Below are 22,911 nucleotides of genomic sequence, written 5' to 3'. Positions count from 1 at the left end.
TTCTCATGACTTGATTACTGTAGCTCATGAGATAATGTATGTAAAGTACTTTGCAAACCTTAAAACACTATGAATGCCAGTAAATTATTAATAATGTTGCTGTTATTGATTCATGGTATTATGACTTCTAAGGATGATTTCTAACTCTAATCTATGATCCTATTAGTTTTTGGAGAAAACAAAGGGGAAAACTTTGGAGGACTTTTAAATTTATGTAGAATTCTTATTTATATCATTCTGATATGTTGATGGATTGTGATATTATTTTTAGTAGCTGAAAAAAAGGTGTTTTGAAAGGTCCTATTTAAGATCTTATTTATAAATAAATATAAATAAGTATACCTTAAAGAATGTCTTATGATATAGAGTCACATAGACCTTGAGAACAGATAGTAAAAAAGGTCAAACCATCTTTTTCTTTATTTTTCTACGTGGGTGAGTAATGATGGTAGATAGGTGGATATCTAGACTCCCCCCTTATTAGTTTTCAATGGGCCAGATCAACTAATCACTCACCCCCACCCTAGGGAAGACCTATGAGGGAATAACTCAATGAGCTTCCCAAACTAGCAAAGCTTTTTCTTTGTTTTCCCCCTTCCTCATTTGTTTATTCTAGGAATGAGCAAGGCACTAGTTTCATTTTCTAGTTTCTAACTTCTATGTTTTATTCCTAGAAAGACTAATTTATGACATCCCTGTTTGATTAATTCAAATTGGGGAACCCTTAATGGAATTATGGTTGCCAGTAGAATCATGGACAGAGTTCCAAATTAATTTGAAAGCACAAAAGCTTCCTGCCTTTTTCTAGAATACATATGCAGTTCTTACTGTTGGGATGAACAAGCTTAGAGTTGGTATTTCTAGACCAATAGAATACAATCTTTATAGAGAAAAATAAACATGTAGCTCCCACAGAAAAGAAATGTTTGAATTAAAAATACGTATTCCAAAGACTTTGGAATGATGTCAGTCCTCATCTGTCTTAGAGATGAATAACAAAGTAGTGCTTTTATTTTGTAGAATGGAGATTATTTTCTTGGCAAAAATGTAGGATTATTTTGGTGTACTAAAAATAGCACAATATTGATAACATTTAAAGGCTTCTGAAAAATCACTGGCCCAAGATATTTATTTTGGTAATTCCTTTGTGTTGAAGTTTGAATATTAGGTCTGTTCCTGGAAATAGGTTTTTGGGGGTTTTTTTTGAGCCAATGTGTACATTTTAGGATGAATACTATTATAACTTAATGGTCTATATAGCAAAAGTACTTGCAGTTCCTAACAAAGAATGATTTGTTGATCTGGTAAAAATCAATGTAACATATTTATGAAATGTTCTTTTGGTTCTTATTCACATAGCAAAAGCTAGAAGGAAAGTACTCGGTTCCATGTTGAGAATCATTGAGTCTTTCTTTCAGTAGTTGTCTTTCATATCACTCCTACCTCCAGCTGTTGACCATTGCACAGGAATTACAATCATCACACATACCGCATCAGAATATAGCACACAGTATGCAGGAACTTAGGAGGTAGAAAATTGTTAGATGTGTTATCTTCCTCAAGTCTCTACTGGGTTCAGCATCTCTTACTTTATAATTCACTACTATAAAGTTACTATTTTATGCTGACTTCTGTTTACTAAGGATGTGATAACAAGCATTGTACTCATCATAATGAAATTCTGGCACCTGAAGAAAAATTGAATAGATCCTAGATAGAACCATAGAATTCAATGTAATAGAACTTGGCTTCTAAGTCATTTAAGAAAGTGTACTTAGATGTTGGAGGAAGTAAGTAGTTTTTGAAGAGTAGAAAGGACTGAGTCAGCCAAGATAATTATTAAATTGACCTATCACTTGATAAAATTGCTCATATGTTATTAGTGAAAGCTATTTCAGTTTATAAGCTAAAATGATGGTACTGGCTTTTCCTAGTGTCTTGCCAATGAAACTGCCCTCATTTTATCTCAGGGAACAAGTAATATGTAAGTCTTGTTTTGGGTGTTGGTTATTCGAAGTCCTTTGCCAACCTTATAGTTTGATATAACTGCCGTCCTCTACCACCGCTACTACAACTATTACTATCGCTACTTTGATGACTTCTTGTAATCCTAGAATTAGAATATTAACATTGGAAAGGACCTGTGGTTCAAATTCTTCATTTTATATATCAGGACCCTGGGGATAACACATTTGACTATAACTCCCTATAATGGAAAAGAAGCCTTCAGTTTTGGCAGAGTAGTATTTCCCCCCTCACAATTCCATTGAAAAAGGTTTCTTTTTTGACTTAAGAACAAAGTGGTGTGTTGCCCATTTTTGAGTTGCAGAAAGTGAAAGTATAGAAAATGTGCTAATACAGGGTCAGAGTGTGTACCTAGAACTGAATTCGAGATTTTAGCCTTCCCTGGCTATTGGATGCTGTTGAGTATTTTGAACATCTTTTCTTTGGTAGTATGTCTTCCAAATACACCTTAAGGATTTTCTATGTTTTGAGTCTAGGCTCTATTTTATAAAGAGGAATGACATTCTGAGTTTGCTTTCTTTTGCCTCTCTTTTTATTAGTCTGAAGCTAGCACTAGTGAGAACTCAAGAGGGAGGGTGGAACTTTGCCTCTCATCTCTGAATTAAGCTTTTTTGTGTGTATGTGTTTAACAGGTAAAAGAAAGTCAAGCCGTGATGGATATCTATGACCCCCAGACCTTGGGAGTTATGGTGTTTGGTGGATTCATGGTCATTTCAGCCATTGGAATCTTCCTGGTATCTACCTTCTCCATGAAGGAGACATCCTATGAAGAAGCCCTAGCTAATCAGCGTAAGGAAATGGCAAAAACTCACCATCAGAAAGTGGAAAAGAAAAAGAAGGAAAAATCTGTGGAGAAGAAGGGACGGGCGAAGAAAAAGGAAGAAAAACCCAATGGGAAAATACCTGAACCAGAATTGCTTCCTAGTGTCACTGTCATCTCCAGAGACCCAGTACCTGAGAGAGGTGTGGTGTTGGCTCCTATTGTGGTAGAAACTATCAAACCTTCTAAATCTCCAGTTGCATCAGCAGCACCACCACCAAAAGCAGCAGTGCAACCAACCAAAGGGGCAACAACAGCATCACCATCATCATCATCAAAAGGAGCAGCAGGAGGAATATCTCCACCAGCAAAAGGAGGAGCAGCAGTGCAACCAACAAAAGGAGGAACAGCACAATCAACCAAAGGAGCAGCAGCATCACCACCACCATCAACAAAAGGGGCAGCTGGAGGAACACCTCCACTCACTAAAGGAGGAGCCCCAGCACAACCAACTAAAGGAGGAGCCCCAGCACAACCAACTAAAGGGGGAGCCCCGGCACAACCAACTAAAGGGGGAGCCCCGGCACAACCAACTAAAGGAGGAGCCCCGGCACAACCAACTAAAGGGGGAGCCCCGGCGCAGCCAACTAAAGGGGGGGCCCCGGCGCAACCAACTAAAGGGGGAGCCCCGGCGCAGCCAACTAAAGGGGGGGTCCAAGGGCAGCCATCTAAAGGGGGAGCCCCGGCGCAGCCAACTAAAGGGGGAGCCCCAGCGCAGCCAACTAAAGGGGGAGCCCCAGCGCAACCAACTAAAGGGGGGGCCCCGGCGCAGCCAACAAAAGGGGGGGCCCCGGCGCAGCCAACAAAAGGTGTAACGGCATCGCCACCACCATCAACAAAGGGGGCAGCAGGAGGAACACCTCCACCAACTAAAGGAGGGGCAGTAGCTGCACAACTGACCAAAGGAGCAATAGCAGCGCAGTCAGGCAAAGTGGTGCCACCACAGACAAAAGGAGCAGCTGCACAGTCAGGGAAAGCTGCATGTGTGACAGTGGCATCCGCATCCCCAGTAGAACAAGGGGCAGCAGCACCATTAGGGAAGCGGGCGGCACGGGCAGCTCGGGCGGCGGCACAGGCAGCAGCAGCAGCCGCAGGAGCACAGACAGCACCAGTGGCACCAGCAGGGCAGGGGGCAGAACCAGAAGCACCATTAGGGAAGCGGGCGGCTCGGGCAGCTCGGGCAGTGGCGGCGGCACAGGCAGCAGCAGCACAGGCAGCAGCGGCACAGGCAGTACCAGTGGCACCAGCATCACCAGGAGGGCAGGGGGCAATAGCAGAAGCACCACTGGGAAAGCGGGCGGCTCGGGCGGCTCGGGCAGCAGCAGCTGCAGCACAGGCAACAGCAGCAGAAGCAGTACCAGTGGCACCAGCATCAACAGTAGGGCAAGGGGTAGCAACAGCGGCACCACTGGGAAAGCGGGCAGCCCGGGCAGCTCGGGCAGCAGCAGCGCAGGCAGAGACAGCAGTACAGATAGTGCCAGTGGCACCAGCAGCACCAGTAGGGCAGGGGGCAGCAGCACCAGTGGTTTCTGGGGGACGGGCGGCAGCTCGGGCAGCTCGAGCGGCAGCAGCACAGGCTGCGGCGGTAGCTCAGACAGTGCCCATGGTGGCAGCATCACCAGTAGGGCAGGGAGCAGCCTCAGGGGGGCGAGCGGCAGCACGGCAGGCTCGAGCTGCTTCAGCACAGGCAGCAGCAGTGCAGGCAGTACCAGTGGCAGCAGTACAGGTAGCACCTGTAGCAGCTGTGGTAGCAAATGCCTCTGCACCCCTGCAAGGACAGCCTGCTTCATCCCCTAAGGAAAAGAGAAAGAAGGAAAAGAAGGTGGCAAAAGTGGAACCAGCACCCAGCCCTGTGGTGAGTTCCATGCATGTCCTTTCCTCAAAATCATCAGTGCTTGAAGCTGCTCCCAAAGAAGTCCCTGTGGTTGCTGTTCCTCCTGTTGGTACAAAGGCCAGTACCCCCGTTACCAGCCTAACCCATGGAAAAAAGGCCGACATTGTCAACCATGAAGAGCCAAAGCATGAAGCTCCATCAAAGAGGAAATCTTCCAAGAAAAAGAGTGAGCCAAGTAAGCCTCTGATTTCTTTATCAGACTGGATTAATAAACTGTCTTAGAGAGTATAGGGATATCTCCTAGGTTTTCCATACATTATGACTTTTTATAAAAGCCCTAGTCAAATGATGAACATCAGTGGTGTTATGTTTTTTTAAATTTAGAGGTGAAAATTAACAATCCCTCAAATGGTATTTGATTTATTTGTTGCTGGGAGGGGAAGTACTTTTTAAGTTTTTAAAGGAGAAAATTTGTGCAGATTTTTTTTTTTGGTAAGTTTTTTCCCCAATGATTTAGTGGATGGGGAGAGAGAGTAGTAATTTGGCTTGATTTCTTATTTCTTCTTTTTATGTGTGTGTTTTTTTATGCAGAGATATGTCTAGAGCAGTGATGGCCATATATGTTATCAGCCTTGGTGGAGGGGGGAAGGGAGCAACTCAATCCAAGCCCCTCTGCATTTCTAGTAACAAACTCTGTGGGGGGCATGCCATCTTTGGCACATGTGCCATAGGTTTGCCATCACTGGTCTAGAGTGTTCTTGTTTCCAATATCTAAAGTTGATTCAAGTTACTTTATTTAAAGTATTTCAAAGCTATGTGTTTTGTTTGAAAAAAGATTCTTATAAGAAATTTGAATTGTTTGGAAAAGCAACAAGTATTTAGGGCTTTTCTGTCAGCCAAGTTTACCTGATGGTCATATCTGTTTAATTTATGCTCACAGTCCCCTCTTTTGAGATTTCTAGCATTATAGTAGACAGTCACATTTTATTTATTCTATTAGATTTATTGACAGTGTTGCTAAAGAACATAGATTTGCAGAGCTGGAAGGGACCTTAGAGGTCTGCCTGACCCTTAATCAAGGAACAGATCCCATCTACAGGGTTCCAGGCAAGTCCATCCTCTGCATGAAGACCTCAAGAGTGACAGGGAACTTATCCACCAAGATAGCCCATGTGATTTTTGGATAGCTTAAGATTTAGCTGATATTTTTCTCCCTATAACTTTTGCTTATCATTCAAGATCTTTCTTGTAGGTCCAGTCTGACACTTCTCAACAACAGTCCTCCATATATTTAAAAATAAATTATTTTACCTCTTCCAAGTCTTCTGTTCTTCAGGCCCAGTATCTTCAGTTTCTTCAGTCAGTACTTTGTATGATTAGTTTTGAGTTCTTTTGCCATTCTGTTTATGCTTCTTGACACAAAAGAACCTTCTTAGTGTCTTTCATATCATTTTCATTCTCTACTTTTTTAAACATGAGTTATGTCTTAGAATTTAATATGCATCTTATAATCTTTTTACCTTCTGTCTATTCTGTCACCTTTTGGGATCCCTGATTCTATGAGCAAATGTATTAGCTAATATTCCCAGCTTCATGCCTTCAGTAGACTTGATAAAAAGGTCATTTTTATCCAGTTCATGGATTAAAGCTCTGCAGTAAATTTAAAAATGAATGACAGAGGGCAGAGCCCTCTGATGTTCTTCTAAAGACTCCCTCTAAGCTGACAATTTATCAATCAGTATCACATACCTAGAATCATAGACTCACAGTGTCAAAGCTGGAAGGGACCTCAGTGAACATCTTAGCCAGCCCTATCATTTCATTGATTAGGAAACTATGACTGAGAATGGTCAATCTGCCCAGAGTTACATAGCTAGTAAAGGGCAGAGTTGACAGTTTACCAAAATTATCTTCTGATCCTCAAGTCTTTCTCTTGTGCTATGCTAAACTCAGAGTCTAACTAGTCAACTTTTTTTTTTTTTTTAAGCCCTTGCCTTCCATCTTGGAGTCAATACTGTGTATTGGCTCCAAAGCAGAAGAGTGGTAAGGGTAGGCAGTGGGGGTCAAGTGACTTGCCCAGGGTCACACAACCAACCATCCTTTATTTATTTGTTTACTGAGCACCTTACTATGTGACAAATATTCTACTAGGTGCTGGGTATATAATTACAAGTGAGACAGCTTACATTCTTTTTTTTTTTAAACCCATACTTTCTGTCTTGGAATCAATACTTTATATTGGTTCCAGGGCAGAAGAGTGGTAAGGGTTAGATAATGGGAGTGGGGGGTGGAGGGAGTGGGTTAAGTGACTTTCTTAGGGTCACACGGCTAGGAAGTATCTGAGGCCAGATGTGCAACAAAAATATAAAGTGAATAAATGCAAAATAGATAAATATAAAGTAAACCAAAGAGAAAGGACACTGCTAGTAGTTATGAGGATCAGAAAAGACCTCATATAGAAAGTGGTGCTTGAGCTGCATCTTTTTAAAAAAAAACCCTTAGCTTCTGCCTTAGAATTAATACTGTGTATTGGTTCCAAGGCAGAAAAGCGGTAAGAGCTAGGCAACAGGGGGTTAAATGACTTGCCAGAGTCACACAGCTAGTAAGTATCTGAAGCCAAATTTGAACCTATAACCTCCATCTCTGGTCTGGATTTTTATCTACTGAACCACCTACCTTACCCCTTGAGTTGCATCTTAAAGGAAGAGAGGAACTTTTGGGGGCAGAAGTGTAGAGGGAATGCATTACAGGCTTGAGGGATGGCCAATACAAAGGCATGGAAATAAGATATGGTGTTTTGTTTGTGAGAAATAAAGATATGGTGTTTGTTTGTGAGAAATAAGATATGGTGTTTTGTTTGTGAGAAATAAAGACAACAACAGTTTGGTTGGATCACAGACATAGTCCAGGGAAGCTGGATAGATAGGTTGGGGCCAGGTTATAAAAGACTTAAAGCTTTAAAAAAAAAAGAGAGAGTTTATATTTTATCCTAATTCATAAAGGAGCTACTAGAGTAAGGGGGTAGATAATTGTCAGATCTGCACTAAAGGAAAAATCACTTTGGCAGCCATATATAGGACGGCCTATAGAGGAGAAGAACTTGAGGCTTTCCAATTAGTAGGCTTTTGCAATAATCTAGGAGAGAGTTATTATTAAAGGCCTGGACTGAAAAGTGATAGCTTGGTGATTGGAGAGAAAGGGGTAGGCTGCAAGTGATATTATGAAAGTATAAATAGCAAGATTTGACAATTTATTTTATAGATATAGGTATATATAGAGAGAGGAAGAATGAGAAGTTTAATATAATGCCAAGATTATACTTGAGAAATAAGAAATATGTGGTACTTTCAATAGAAATAGGTAATTTTAGAAGAGAAAAGGGTTTTGGGGAAAAGAGTTCAGCGTTGGACATTTTGAGTTTGAGATATCTTCAGGTTGTCTCAGGGGGATAGATTGGTTCTGGATGTGTAGAGCTAGAAATCATCAGCATAGAGATAATAATTTAACCCATGAGAATTAGACTATCAAAGTAGTGTATAGAAGAATAAAGAACCTAGAATAACACCTTATATTGAACACAGGGGGCATGGTATGGATGATAAATGAGTAAAGGAGACTTGAGAGTAGTCAGATAGATAGGAGAACCAAGCAAGAGTTAAGTGTCATGAGAACCAAGAAAGGAGAACAGAGTTTGGGGGAGAAGATGGGGAGAGGAAGAAAGGGAATTTTAATAGAGAAGATGATCATTCAATAATTTTGGAGAAAGCACTTTCAGTAGAATGATGAGGTGAGAAACAAAATGCAGCAAATAGGGAGAGAAGAATGAGGACTAAGGAAACATCATCAGATTTGGCTATTGAGATCAATTATTACTTTGGAGAGATCAGTTTTGTTTGAGTGATAAAGTCAGAAGCCAGATGGCAAAGAGTCAAGGAGTGATAGAAGTGAAGAAGAGTATGCTGTGTAGAGAACTGTTTGGCTGAAAAGAGAGGAGAAATTTAGAATGATAGTTGAGGGCATAGTACGGTCTGATTAAGGCTTTTTCAAGGTAATGGGAGACATGGCCTTTTTTTTTTTTTTTTTAAATCAAAGGAACCAATAAAGGGAAAGAGGTTAGAGACATGAGAAAGGAGATGATTAAGGATTCAGTCTCTTAGAGAAGATAGAGAGGATGATATTAAGGGCATATATAGAGGGATTAGCCTTGCATGTAGAAGAGCCACCTCTTTGTTCAAACACTGGGGAAGTGGAGATTGATGTTCAAAGTTTTGAGAAAAGAATGAAATTAGAGGGAGCTCATACTAAATGGCCTCAATTATTTCAGTAAATAAGAGATGAGGTCCTCCTTAAGAGAATGGAAGGAGGTAGAAGTATGGATGACTTAGGAAATGGAGAGGAAGAAGAGAGGGAATCAATTAGGCAGAAATAAAATGTTTGCTCTGTTGCAGTGAGGGCCAACTTGAGGTTGGAAAATATGAATTGTATCCATTCAACACAGTCCATCCAGCTGCATTTAAGCGGTTTGTGAATATGAGTGAAGGAAGTGAATGGTTTCAATAACTTAAGGCTGAAGGTTGGCAAGAGATGAGTGGTGATAGGATTAAGGGGCAAGATATTTAAGGACAGAGGACACTACAGATTTGAAATGAATTCCTTTGGAGCTGTAATTGGAGAAGGAGGAAAGTGAAGCCAGCAGTTGTGTAGCAGCAAGCTAGAGAAAGTACTGAGGGGTGAAGAGATTTGAGGTCTTGATGAGGTTGGAGAATAGGTTTAAGAAGGATCAGACATGGGAGGAAGAATGTGGAATGGTGGGAGGTTTTGGTCAGAGAGGGGAATGTATAGTTTCTCATTAAGGAATAAATGTGGGTAATGATGAGATTTAGTGTTATTCAATGAAGGAGTAGGTCATGGGATTTACAGAGGTTGAAGGAATTAAAAGGTTAAGGAGTTCCTGGGAGCATTTGTTTGAATATTAAAGTTTCTTAGGATAAAAGTTAAGAATTTGGGAGGAGAGGAAGTTGGTGAGGTAGGTATTAAATTCCATGAGGAAGGAGGAAGAAGTGGGGATGAGGTGGTTATACTGCTACCACCATAATTTATGATGGGTAGAAAGTCTTGACTGGATTTAGTGGAATAAAGTTGCTAAGTGATTGAGTTAAAGGGGGAGAGTCTGGAAGTGGTAATGGGAAGCAAGGAGTCGTTAGTTGCACTTTCCAGCTCCTCTAGGACTAGTATTGTGTCAATGAAATTGCCCTGCCAATCCTCAACATTGAATTATCCCCGATATCCACTTTTTTTGCTGCTACTCACATGCTGCTAAATGAAACTGGTGAAGATCACAAAACACTGTTCACTACAAATTTTTTACATAACTGCAACTGGGCCCTCACTGTAGCAAGATAGTCCTTTTCTATATCCCTCACCAATTCACTATCCCACTTGTCACAATGGTTTTTCTACACCTTTTCATCTCACAGCATTGTTACCTTCTGCTACTGTCAACTCTTTCATCCATCTTATATGAAAAGATGACTCTTCCTCTGACCAAGACAGACTCCTTCCACATGCACATGGGATCCTTTCTCTTCCCATCTTCTGTAGCAGATTTCTTCTTTCTATATCCCTAACTTTCTTACTAATCTTTTTCTGATTATTTCTCTACTGCCTATAAACATACCTATGCTACAAACACTTCATCTTCAAAAAATACTCACTTGATCCATCTATCACCAATAACAATTCTCTCCTCCCACTTCTAAAAAATATTTAATTTTTTTATTTTCTGCTCCAAATTCTCTCCCACCTTCCTCTCCCCCACCTATTGAAAAGCAAGAAATATGTTATGCATATGAAGTCATACAAAGCTTTTCTGCTTTTGTCATTTTGTGAAAGGAAAGAAAAAAAAAGAAAGTGAAAGAAAGGAAATATGTTGCAATCTCCCCTTAGAGTTCATTACTTCTCCTTGGAGGTCTCCTCTTTTTTGTGACTGAGCTCTTCGAGAAGGCTGCCTACAGTCAGCATCTCTACTTCCTTTCCTCTCACTCTTTTCTTAACTCTGCAATCTGGATTCCAACCTCATCATTCCAATGAAAATGCTCTCTCCAAAATGACCGGTAATCTCTTGATTGTCAAATGGACTTTTCTAAATCCTCATCCTTGCTGCAGCCTTTAACACTATTGATCACTCTCTTTTCTTTAATACTCTCTTCTCTCTAGGTTTTCGTGATACTGCTCTCTCCTGGTTCTCCTCCTACCTGTCTGACTGCTCCTTCTCAGTCTTCTTTGCTGAATCTTCATCCAGGTCACTTCCACTAACTGTGAGTGTCTCCCAAGGCTCTGTCCTGGGTCATCCTCTTTTCCCTCTCTACTGTTGCACTTGGTGAACTCAGAAGATCCTAAGGCTTCAGTTATCATCTCTATGCTGATGTTTATACAGCCCTAACCTCTCTCTTGGTCTCTAGGTTCATGTTAATATGTTTGTGAGACATCCAGTTTGAGATATCCAGAAAGTAGCTGGAGCCTATGCCCATGCTAAATTGGATGTCCCATAGACATTTTTAAATTCAGCAAGTTCAGAACTGAAGGCATTAACTACCACTCCTCCTATCTTCACCCTCTGAAACTCTCTTCCTTTCCTAATTTTCTTAATAATGATTACCTTCCTTTCAATCACATAGGCTCACAACCTGAGGTATCTCCTCCTTTCTATCACTCATTCTACCATATCCCAACATTGCCAAATCTTGTTGACTATAGTTTTGCAACATCTCTTGTATATACCCCTTCTCTCTGACACTGCCACCACCACCACCACCACCACCACCTCCCACCCCCATGCAGGATTCTCTCAATAGTTGGGTTGTTAAAATAGCCTTCTGGTTGGTCTCTCTGCCTCAACACTTTCCTTAGTCCAGTCCATCTTCCACCCAGCTGTCAAATTGGTCTTCTAAAAGCATAAATCTGTCTTTCCCCTCTTCAGTCAACTCCTTTGGCTCCCTATTAACTCAAGGGCCAAATTAAAAATCCTCTGGCTTCAAAAGCCCTTTGCAACTTGGGGTCTCTTCTTACCTTTCCAGTTTTCTTTACTCCTTTCTACATTCTCTTTTATTTTAGTGACCACTGGCCTCCTTACCTTTTCTTGTATGTGACAGTCCATCTACAGACCCATGCATTTTTACTGGCTATCTCTCATGCTTGGAATGCTGTCCTAGTCATCTCTGCCTCCTGGCTTTCTTCAAGGCCCAGCTAAAATCTCACCTTTACAAGAAGCCTTTTGAAGCCTTTTGAGATACTATTAATGCCTGTCTTTCTGTGACTTTAGTCAAATTTATCATCCATATAAGTTCTTGCAGAGATCCTTCCCCCCCCCCCAACCCACCCCCCGCTTTCTTTGTGTCCCAGGGCTTAGCACAGTGCTTGCAAATATTGTAGGCACTTAATAAATATTTTATTTGTAATTTGGGTGAGGCACTCATATTTTCTCTAGCTGGATTTGTGGATTTTACTGTAACATCACCATGATGTTCCCTCTATTTTTCTTTATTATTGTCCTTAACCAAGTCTTTATGCTTCTCAGATTTTGGATCCCCACATAGGAATACTTATTGTACAGTGTATTTCCATCTTCCTTTTCTTCATTCATTGCCATATCTATTTTCATTAATTTCATTTAATTAAATATTTATACCTATGAAGTCTTTAGATCCTTCCTTTTTCTTCCTTTTTTTTCTTAGGAGGTTCCTTATTATATCTCAAATTCATGCTCTTGTAAGATGGCATATCTCCCTATTGCTTCTATCAGGTTATCCTCCATACTTTTTAGCTGGGCTGTAAGATAGCTAACTCCTAGGTCAGTGACTAATATTCATGCTTTTGGAGGCATCTACATATGGAATATGAGAAATGCCTTTTTCTGAAGATACAAATGCATCTCCTTTGGGAAGACCTGTTTTCTGTATTTCTCAATTTCCTTCTATACCACCTTAGAACCTCTTGACATTCACATTAGCTGTTTGGATTTTCCCCTGCCTTTTAAAAAAAATCTTAGTTTTTCTCTTTTCCTTTATTGTTCTTCTTGATACATGCATACTGTTTATGGCAGAAACACCAACATGATCTAACCTTCACATGTCATGAAAATATTTACCTGCCTTGCCATCCTCATCAAACTAGAGATCCTTTGATTCCACAGCTTCTTGTAGGCAAGCTATACTGCAGGCTCAGGAGCCATGCACTACCTTTCTTAATCTCTCAGGGAAAACATTAGTAATTGGCAGATCCCTGCTGATGTCCTAATTAATTAGCCCAGAACAACTCGTAGCTTCAGTCAGCAAAAATCTTTTAGTAACTTCACCAGAAAAATTCCAGATTCACTCACTCTCCATTTGTCCTTTATTCCAATTACCTACTTGCTCTGTACTCTAGACCCAGAAACCGAAGATTTTTATAGACTTCATAGATTCCTCTCTTACCCTTCATCTTTTAATTTCTCCACCCACCCCCCTCAGATATGATGAGACACGCCTGTCTTTGAAGACTTTTGACTGCCCACTTCTATAACCCTTATTTGACTGACATTTTATAATCTTTTGCTTCCAGAAAAAAACTTGTCTAAACTTTAAAACTGTCCCTGTTGCAGGAAAAATCTGGGTGAGATCACTCTGCTTTTCTTCTATTCCCAATACAAGTAGAATTTCAGAGGAGTTGAGTAAGAGAAGCTTCTGAGTCAGATCTTTTCAATGTATCAGTGATTTTTTTTCTGACATTCCTTTCCAATGCATCTGATAGACCCATATTCAAATGTAAATACGGTAATCCCTTCAGGTTCACAGCAGGGTTGTGTTCCTAGAAAATAACATGAATATTGAATCTATGAATATAGGTACTAAAAACATATGACAAAAAATAGGCCTAGGAATGAACACATGTCAGAACTGGTATCTAACAGTAACTTTGCATCTGCTCTTGCAGATCAGTTTACATTTATAAGATCTACATTTATAAGCTGCACCTTTTTGGTGAGCTGAAAGATAGTTTAAAAAACAATCACAAAACTTCCATCACCTTCCTAATAAAACAATAAATGTCTTTATTTTAAATAGTTGGTTTTGAAGTAAACTTTTAGTAGTCTTTCTGAAAAATGTACCCCACTCTGGCTTCATACACTTCCTAGCTTGACCCTGGACAAGTTACTTAATTCCATTGCCTAGCCCTTACTGCTCTTTTGTCTTAGAATCAATATTGGGAAAGATTTAAAAGAAATAAAAATGTACTCTAGCCTTCTTGGAAAACCATGTTTTGTCTTAAAGCAGCTTTTGTGAGCACTGAAATTTACCCTTGTGTGTGTGACCTTTGAAATTTGATTATTCTGTTTTTATTTGATTTACATATATACTAACCTTTAATTCACTTAGCCTGGTGACATCTATAAAATATCATTACTACCAAAACAACATGGCCTATTGAAAGGAAATCATGGCTGACTAATCAGTATGGATAAGTAAATTCTTCCTCTTCTGAATGCCTATAGTTTTCTAATGTACTTTTATATGATAGCTATTGGTGGATGTTGGTATTGATTTTAGTGGCCTCTATTAGATTATAAACTACTTTAAAGCAGAGACGTTGTCTTATATATCTTTATCTCTTTTAGTACTTAACTGAGGACATTGTATACTAATAAATATCTGTCAAGTGAATCAAGTCAGAATTTAAGAAGCCCTTAAGACAAGGAATCACATCAATGGCTATTTTATTCTTTTAGTTATTTTATTGCTATCTTTTGCTTTTACATCACTTATTAGTTTACCTCTTTCCTAAGAAGGAAAGGTTCCACAATCCTGACCCAATACATCAGCTGAGTCTTAAGAGTTTTATATGCATGAATTTTCTAAATAATTAATATATTGATACAAATAATGTAAATTATTAGTCTACATAGATTATATGTTAAATATAAAACTATGTAACTAAAGTATATATACTACATATTAGTTATATGCATTATATGTAGCTATATTATAAATATATACATTTTGTATATAACTATAGTATATACCTACACTGTATTTATAGTGTATATCACATACAAATATTCTGTAACCATAGCTATATATAGTTTTATGTAATTATATATAGAAATGGTTATATGCAGTAAACTATATAGTTTTGTTTAATTTCCAATTTGTATGTTATTTTCCTGAATTTGCTTATGCTACATCAGTTTACATAAATTTTCACACAGATGCTACTTAAAAAGAAATTCATTCATAGTATAAGGGGCATTGTTTTTATATTACTTAAAGATAGAAAACTCAGGAGAATGATAAATGGACACTTCTCTGGATGGAGAATTATAAAGAGTTCCCTAGGAATTTGTCCTGGGACTAATGTTATTTGAGTAGATCTGTGATGTCTTTGATTTGGGTCTTATCTCTGTTTTTACAGGTAGCAGGTTGGGGTCTCAGTTGATAAAGGGTCAGATCTGGAGTCAGGAAGATTTGAGTTCAAATTAGGCCTCAGGTACTAGCTGTGTGAACCTGGGCAAACAACTTAGCATCTTTTTGCCTTAATCCTCTGGAGAAGGAAATGGTAAACATTCTAATATCTTTGCCAAGAAAACCCTCTGAGCAGTATGGTCCATGAGGTCATAAATAGTCATGACTAGACAGCAACATAGCTGGCAATCCATCCATGCCTTCTTGATCTTGTACCCTTTTTATCCAGTATAGCCATCAGATTCCTTAAGATATCCAGTGCATTTCATGCCTTCTACTTGATGACTTCACATTGCAAGTGGGCAATCCATCTGTTACCCTAGTGGAGTAATATCCCAGATGTTTTCTAGTTTGGGGAAGAGGAAGAGACTGGCTCTCTTTCAATCTGGCCCAGGAGGGAAATTCAATGGCTTCCTCTAGGAAGTTCCAACTTGGTGATGCTGTTGTTGCCCAGTTCTGAATCTATGATATTTCATTTCCATCCTTGGCTGACTCTTTCCTTCTTAGGCAGTCTGTTGACCTTCCTGCTTTGGGAACCTCACTCTGTTGGTATGCTACTTAGTATAGGCACAGGATCAATTTAGCCCATTGCACCTCAAGAGATGCACCAGCCTTAGCCTCCCCAGCAGCCATGATTAGAGATGTGCACCACCTCTGTGTGCTCAGGTCTTCCCCATCCTTAAACCCTTACTAGAGCTTATCATTATCTAGCTGCTTATTGACCTGTATCTCCACCCATTCTCAGCTAAATTCTTTGAAAGGAGTCTAAGCTTCTCTATTCCTCTCCTCACCCACTTTGAAATTGCCTTCTACCAAATTACTGGTGACCTTAGAATTGCCAGCTTCTGATTGCCTTTTCTCAAACCTCATTCTTTTCAACTTATCTGCTGCATTTGTCACTCTTGATCACTTTGTCTTCCTGCATATTTTCTCCCCTGGGTTTTTGTGACACTGCTGTCTTCTACTGTACTTGGAGGTTCTTCTGCTTGTCTGATTGCTTCTTTTCTGTCTTTTTTGAATCATTTATCTTTTTGCACCCACTAGCTGTGGTTTTACCCCAAGGCTCTTTCCTAGGCCTTCTTTTTTTCTCTTTACATATTCTCACTTGGCGACATTAGTTCTCAGGGTTTCAATTATCATCTTTATGCAAACGAATCAGATCAACTTGTCTAGACTTGAATTTCAGTTCTATCTCACCGCTATTGGATAGTTCCAATTGGATGTTCTAGAGAGCATCTTAAACTCAATAAGTCCAATACAACTCACCTTTTCATCAAGCCCACTCTTCTTCTGAACTTTCCTATTATTGTCAATAGCAATACTGTTCTTCAAGTAAACAAAATTTGTAGTCATATTTGGTTTCCTATTCTCAGTATACATATTCAGTCAGTTGCTGAATCTTGTAATTTCTCTTTCTATAATTTTTATTATAATTATTTATTTTATTATGTTAAGTATTATATTAATACTATAATTATCATAAGTATATAATTACATATTTAATATAATTATTAAATTATGTTTCTGTAATATTTCTTTTGCAGGTCTCCTGGCCATCTGCACAAACCACCATCCTAGTTTAGACCTTTATCTTTTGCCTAGACTATTGTAATAATCTCCTAGTGGACCTCCCTTCCTCTAGTTTCTGCCTGCCAAAGTGATTTTCCTAAAGTGTAGGTCTGACCATGTCACCCATTCTATTCAATAAACTCTCAGCGCCCTCAATCCCTAGGATCAAGTATGAACTTTACCGTTTGCTATTTATAAAGCTCTTCACAATCTGGATTCTTCCTTCTTTAACTCTGTGCCTTGAACTCATGATAGAATCAAGCCAGGTTGACAGTCAGCTTGGTCTTTCCTCACATGTGACCCTGCATTCCCTCTGTGCTTTAACATTGCTCCCCATACTTGAAATGTTCTTTCTTCATTTCTGCCTTTTGGAATCCCTCATTTCCTTCAAGACTGAACTCAAGTCTTGCAATATGAGGGGATGAGGAGAAGTAGCCAGGAAAGACCTTAATTCTTGGGTGACTATAATTCTAAGATTTGTACCATTTAACACTATTAGGAGGATATTTGAACTGAAAAGATGGATTTTTGTTTTGAGACAACCTAAGATCATTTAAAGCAAACCATCCCATTATTTTCCACCATTTTAATTCCATGCCCAAATCATTGTCCTTTTGTGGTTTCTGTGATAGAAATACGACATACACACATAAATATACATGTGTATATATTGTTAGGTTAATTCTTTTGGGGTTATCATAGTTCTAACTGGGGAGGTCCTAACATATTCTACTGCTTAATGAAATCAGCATAATATTAACTGCAAAAAGACACATCTAGAAGACACTCATTTATAGCGAATGCCTTTTCCTTTCACAGGACATCATCTTTGATAGTTGTGAGTACTTTTATCAAAGCTTACCTCCATTAATGTTAACCATAAGCCTCTCACAGTTAATCTTAGACGTACCTTCTTTTTAATGTCTTTCAGTGTCTCCATTTTTTTAACAAATGGGTTTATGTTCTAAGTTGCTGTTGCTCTTGGCAACCATCTATACACTTGGTGAGGAGATAACATACTTGCTGACTGGAGAGGTTTCTGGTATCTTTTGGGCTCTTTATTATCATGACTGTTTTATATCTGTTAGACATTTGTAGGATATAGTGTTACTCTTTATCATTTTCTGTTTCTCACTTTGGATAAGACAGGTTGAAATTGTGTTCTTTTCTCATTATTATCTTTCTAATGTGTTGCTAATTTTGACCTTTGTTCAGTTTTATATCTCTTAAAACTCCCACATGGACTATTAATCACTTCCTGTCCTTAGCCATTTTAATTTCTTGGGATCCTAGAATTGGATATATGAACAAGAAACCTTCCTACTACATACTTGAGAAATTGTCATCCAGCCTGTGCCTTAATGTTTGCCATGTTTTATATCTTATGACTCACTTATTAAAGAAAATATCCAAACGTACAAGTCAGTGAATCTTTGGCTGCTTTTCATTTCTTAAATCTGAATCATGTTTTCCAACATTTCCCCCCTTTTCTTTCCTTGTGATTAAAGTTACAGAGTAGCAAAACATATATATATATATTCACTTTGTTTGGAGAGTTCTTTCAAGTTGTTGTTAGAGCTTCCCTATTTCTTCCATTGCAACAGATGTTGTAGAAGCAGTGGTTATTTTCTTGGTATTGTCGAACTCATTAGGAACAATGTAAATACTGATAATAAAATATCCCTTGAAGAGGTATTTCTTACAACTCTTGGGTGCAAGATGAAACTAAATTTACTAATTCCTTTGTTTGCATTTCCAAGGTAATCCTATGAATTGTAAGGGTTAAAAATTAAAAGTTGCACTAAATGTATAAAAATGTGGTCATCGAAAATATATTACTTAAATCAGGATGATTTTTTATGGTAGTTTATTTACAAAAAGAGAAAGAGTGAAAGTAAGGAAATGAGAGTGAGTAGATAATTATTCTGGCCCAGTCCAAACCAGGCAGGGCTTTAGAGGCCCCAGCAAAGAGGGCCCATGGGGTAAATTAAACAAGAGTTCTAACCATGAGGCCTCCTCGGAGACGAGGGGTACTTTCAGAAAAGCCAGGAAAAGGCGTTAGCCTTTTTCACTCACCAATGTGGTAGTTCTAAGGGAAAATCCAAGAGCAGTCTGAGGTCCCAAGCTGGAGCTCCTTCAAGGTCAAGCTCAAAGGCAAAAAGAGCTGGTCACAGGAAGTTTCTCCCACTTTTAAAGACCATTTCTTCCATCACTTCCTGTGCCTTCCTTCTACTTTACGTGGACCAATTGTAGCTTTAGCTTTGCTTAGGACTGCCCAGGGGCAGTCAGTCATTTCTGATTCATCACCCACTATAGGTGGATGGGTCACAGATCTCCCCACATTTAAGGATAAGTGGGGTGTATATGCTTCTGGTGATTAAATCTAAAAAGTGGTTGAAGGGAGAATTAATCCCATCTTCATAGAATCTCTTCTTTGAGCTGCAACTTCTCTTTGTCTTAATGTCAGTAGTTTCATTCTTTATAGTAGGCTGAGTCTGATTTGTTTGGAAAACAGTTGCTGGGAAAAGGTCTCATCTAGAGTACCAGTCACTAAGGTAATAAATGATTTTAAAAAGGCTTGATTCTGTAATGCCTTTCCTTCTATTATTTCATTTTTACTTCAGAAATGGAAGTGTGTTTAATAAGGTTAAGGGCTTTCTCACATTATTTATTTATTTGTTTGTTTCATGGAAAAATTCATCCAATGGTCAGTTCAATTCAGTATCTTTATATACTTCCTACTGTGTGGTAAGCCCTACACTAGGTCTTTGGAATAGGAAAATGAAAATGAAATAGTCTTTGCTCTCAAAGTACTTATATCCTACTTACATATACTAGATAGATAAATATTAACTAGTAAAAAATTTTAATTTAAGGTGGGCAGGACGCAATGGTACAATATCTCTTAACAACTGGGATGGTCAGGAGGTGGCTTATGGAGTATATCACTTGAGATGATAAGATCTTGGTTTTAGTTAAAAGAGACCTTAGGCCATTGTCTAATTCCCTCATTTTACAAATGAGGAAGCTGAGGCACAGAGAGGTGGAATAATTTGACTCAGTGCTTCTTAACTCCAAATCTAACACTCTATCTCCTATGCCAGAGGTCTGAGACACACAACTTCTAAACCTCGCCCCCCCCATTAAAATATATTTGGGAGATCTTTCACAAAAATACAAAAAACAGTCTGAACATATCGTTTTCTGAGTCAGTATATAACCACAGGGATCTTTATGTATAATTTAGTGGTCCTGGTTTCTATTTGAGTTTGACACCACTGCCCTGCATTACATTGCCTTACAAGAAAGGTATTGAAAAAAAATTTTTTTAAGGTATTGGAAATTTAAAAAATTATCCTACTATTTAGGCAGAGATGTAAAATTCCTAAAATTTTGAAGCCATAAATGAGGTGGAGAAAGAAGGCTTCTCCCTTCCCCTTTTCAATTTTGTTTTTGGAAAAGAGAGTCCTGATAAATTATAAATATATGTATTACTTATTTTTAAAATGAATGAAAAGCCTTTATTAAGTGCTTACTATGTGCCAAGCACTGTGCTAAGCAATGAAGATCAAATACTAAAGTAAGACAATCCCTGCTCTTGAAAACCTTGCATTCTTTTGGGTGGAGACACTACTCTTGGGATTACATATCTAGCCTACTATATGCAAGGCTCTATATCAGTGGTTCCCAAACTTTTTTGGCCTACCGCCCTCTTTCCAGAAAAAATATCACTTAACGCCCCTGGAAATTGTGAAACTATTTATTGAATTCAGAATAGAATGCAATACAAAAAAAGTGTGACCATCACTGCTCCTCTGGATCACTGCAGCATCCACCAGGGGGTGGTAGCACCCACTTTGGGAATCACTGCTCTCTATATGAAGTGCTATGGAGAATAAAAAAGTGGGTAAAACATGGTCTTGGTTCTCAGAATTTACAATCTAGGAGAGCTAGATTGGTACCAGATTATGAAGGGGATTTAATTTTTCTTAGCAGCCCATAGAAAGTCTTAAAAGGATTTTGGGCAAAGCAGTGATGATTGGGTGTGTGCCTAAATAAAAAAGATAAATCTAGCAAAGGAACCTGGAGGAAGAGAAGGGGGAGTGGAAATGGAAAGATGGTAATATAGGATATTTACTTTGTCTACTGATAGCTGACATTTATATAGCACTTTGATATTTTCATAGAGCTTTTTTATGTGTCTTTTGCTTGGATGGTAATGAAGTCTTATGCTAAAGTGATGTCAGAGGGAATATCGAGTTAGATAGGAGGAAGAATTCTGTTAGAATTGACCGGACTTCATAGAGCTTTTTTATGTGTCTTTTGCTTGGATGGTAATGAAGTCTTGTGCTAAAGTGATGTCAGAGGGAATATCGAGTTAGATAGGAGGAAGAATTCAGTTAGANTAAAGTGATGTCAGAGGGAATATCGAGTTAGATAGGAGGAAGAATTCAGTTAGAATTGACCGGACTTCATAATTGATTAAATATGAAAGGTGAGGAAAGAATGAGATAATCTAAGATAACACTCAAGTTTGAGCCATAGAAAACTGGGTACCACTGAGAGAATGCTAACATTTCATGAGAGGAAGAGTAGGTGTTGTTTGAAATGGTGAGATTGTCAAGAAGAGGTTTTGGGAGGGAGAGGCTAATGAGATGCCTGTTGCCAAGACTGTGACTTGTAGTTGGACGGGGTAACCCTTGACTTAGTCCAACATAAGTACATATATCTTGCATAGGTACTGCAGATGGACAATGGCCAGCGCTCAAATTTGAGTAAAAGAAGACTGGAATGCATTGGGGAAAATACGTGGTGCTTTGAATGATCCCATGCTACTCCTTGATAAACCCATCTTTTTTAAAACTGGTATTTTCCTGGCAATGACAAATTATGAAATACATTAAAGTCCCTGGAGAGTAAAAATTGCTGGTGACCCAAAGGGCAATAGTGATTCATAGCCTTTATAAACAGACTTTAGCCTATTACTAGAGAGCAGGAAGTGGCATGGGGATCTGCCTACCTTAAGTCTCTCTCCCCACTCCCATTCTTCCAGTCAGCTACTAAAATGATTTTCTTAAAGCACAAACTGTATCATATTACTCCCCTACTTATTTAACCAGTTGTGTTACCTCCAAGGTCAAATACAAAATCCTCTGCTTGGCATTCCAAACCTTACATAACCTAGCCCTCTCTTAACTTTGCAGTCTTTTTATACCATATTCCTTGCCATGTCCTCTTCTATTCAGTGACACTGGCCTCCTGGCTATTCTGTGAACAAAGCACTCCATTTCTTGGCCATGGACATTTTCTCTGGCTGTTGTTACCCATACCTGTAATGTTCTCCCTGCCTCAACTCTCCTTACTTGACTTCACTGGATTCCTTTAAATCCCAACTAAAATCCCAACCTTTAAAGGAAGCCTTTCCCACCACTCTTAATTCTAGAACCTTCTGTCATAATTCCTATTTATATATCCTTTATATAGCTTGCTTTGCATATTGTTTCTCTTATTAGATTGTAGACTGAGAGCTGGAACTATCTTTTGCCAATTTGTGTCCCCAGTACTTAGCTTAGTGCCTGGCACATAGTAGGTGCTTAATAAATACTTATTGATTAATATTCAGAAAATGTATGATTGGAAAAGGAGATGGATCTGTCACTTGTGAAAATGAGGGACAACAGGAAGCCCAAGTGTTGGTGATAGCAATGAAATGTTATAAAATATAGAAGATCTTCAGCTCATGGGGGTGTAGATCTTCTTGGAGGATTTTTCAAAGAGTGGAGACAGTTATCCAGGATGAGTAGATGTGGCTAGATTGTAATCTAATCTGCCCTCTCGAAGGGATTATAACTTTGATGAATGATAAAATACAGATCCATTAACATAATGAAGTGTTTCTCTCTTTCTACCTTTGTTTAACACCATTGTGTATTTGCTTTTAGAATAGTTTGTGTAAAGTCAAGGGAAGATGTTATGGAGTATGCCATGTGATCATCCATCTAGAGCTAGAAAGGGACCCAGGGTCCATCTAGGCTCCTCCTTTCCCTAATTATGTGGAATGATATGAAAGACTACAACCATTTAATTCAATACAAAAAAAAAAACATTTAGTAAGCACCTGTAGTATGCAAGTCATTGCTCTGTTAACATCTTTTCTTGGGGGTTCC

The 22,911-nt window shown here is 38.8% G+C and overlaps 1 protein-coding gene across 3 annotated transcripts in view; it reads left to right on the top strand.

The window, feature by feature from the left end:
• The first annotated feature begins 2,554 nt into the window (after positions 1-2,554).
• Positions 2,555-22,911, top strand: part of RRBP1 (ribosome binding protein 1) — a 118,673-nt gene continuing 98,316 nt past the window's right edge. For 2 of the 3 annotated variants that reach the window (XM_044663422.1, XM_044663421.1), the window contains exon 1: positions 2,555-4,914. In XM_044663422.1, the coding sequence (XP_044519357.1) occupies positions 2,679-4,914 (2,236 nt within the window). In that variant the 5' untranslated portion in view covers positions 2,555-2,678. The remainder of the gene's footprint in view (positions 4,915-22,911) is intronic. The other variant, XM_044663423.1, reaches the window with a different exon arrangement.

The sequence above is a fragment of the Gracilinanus agilis genome, chromosome 2 (genome assembly GCF_016433145.1).
Source record: "Gracilinanus agilis isolate LMUSP501 chromosome 2, AgileGrace, whole genome shotgun sequence".
In the NCBI taxonomy this organism is placed as follows: domain Eukaryota; kingdom Metazoa; phylum Chordata; class Mammalia; order Didelphimorphia; family Didelphidae; genus Gracilinanus; species Gracilinanus agilis.
Note: the sequence above shows the minus strand (reverse complement) of the source record. Positions and strands in the feature narration are given on the sequence as shown.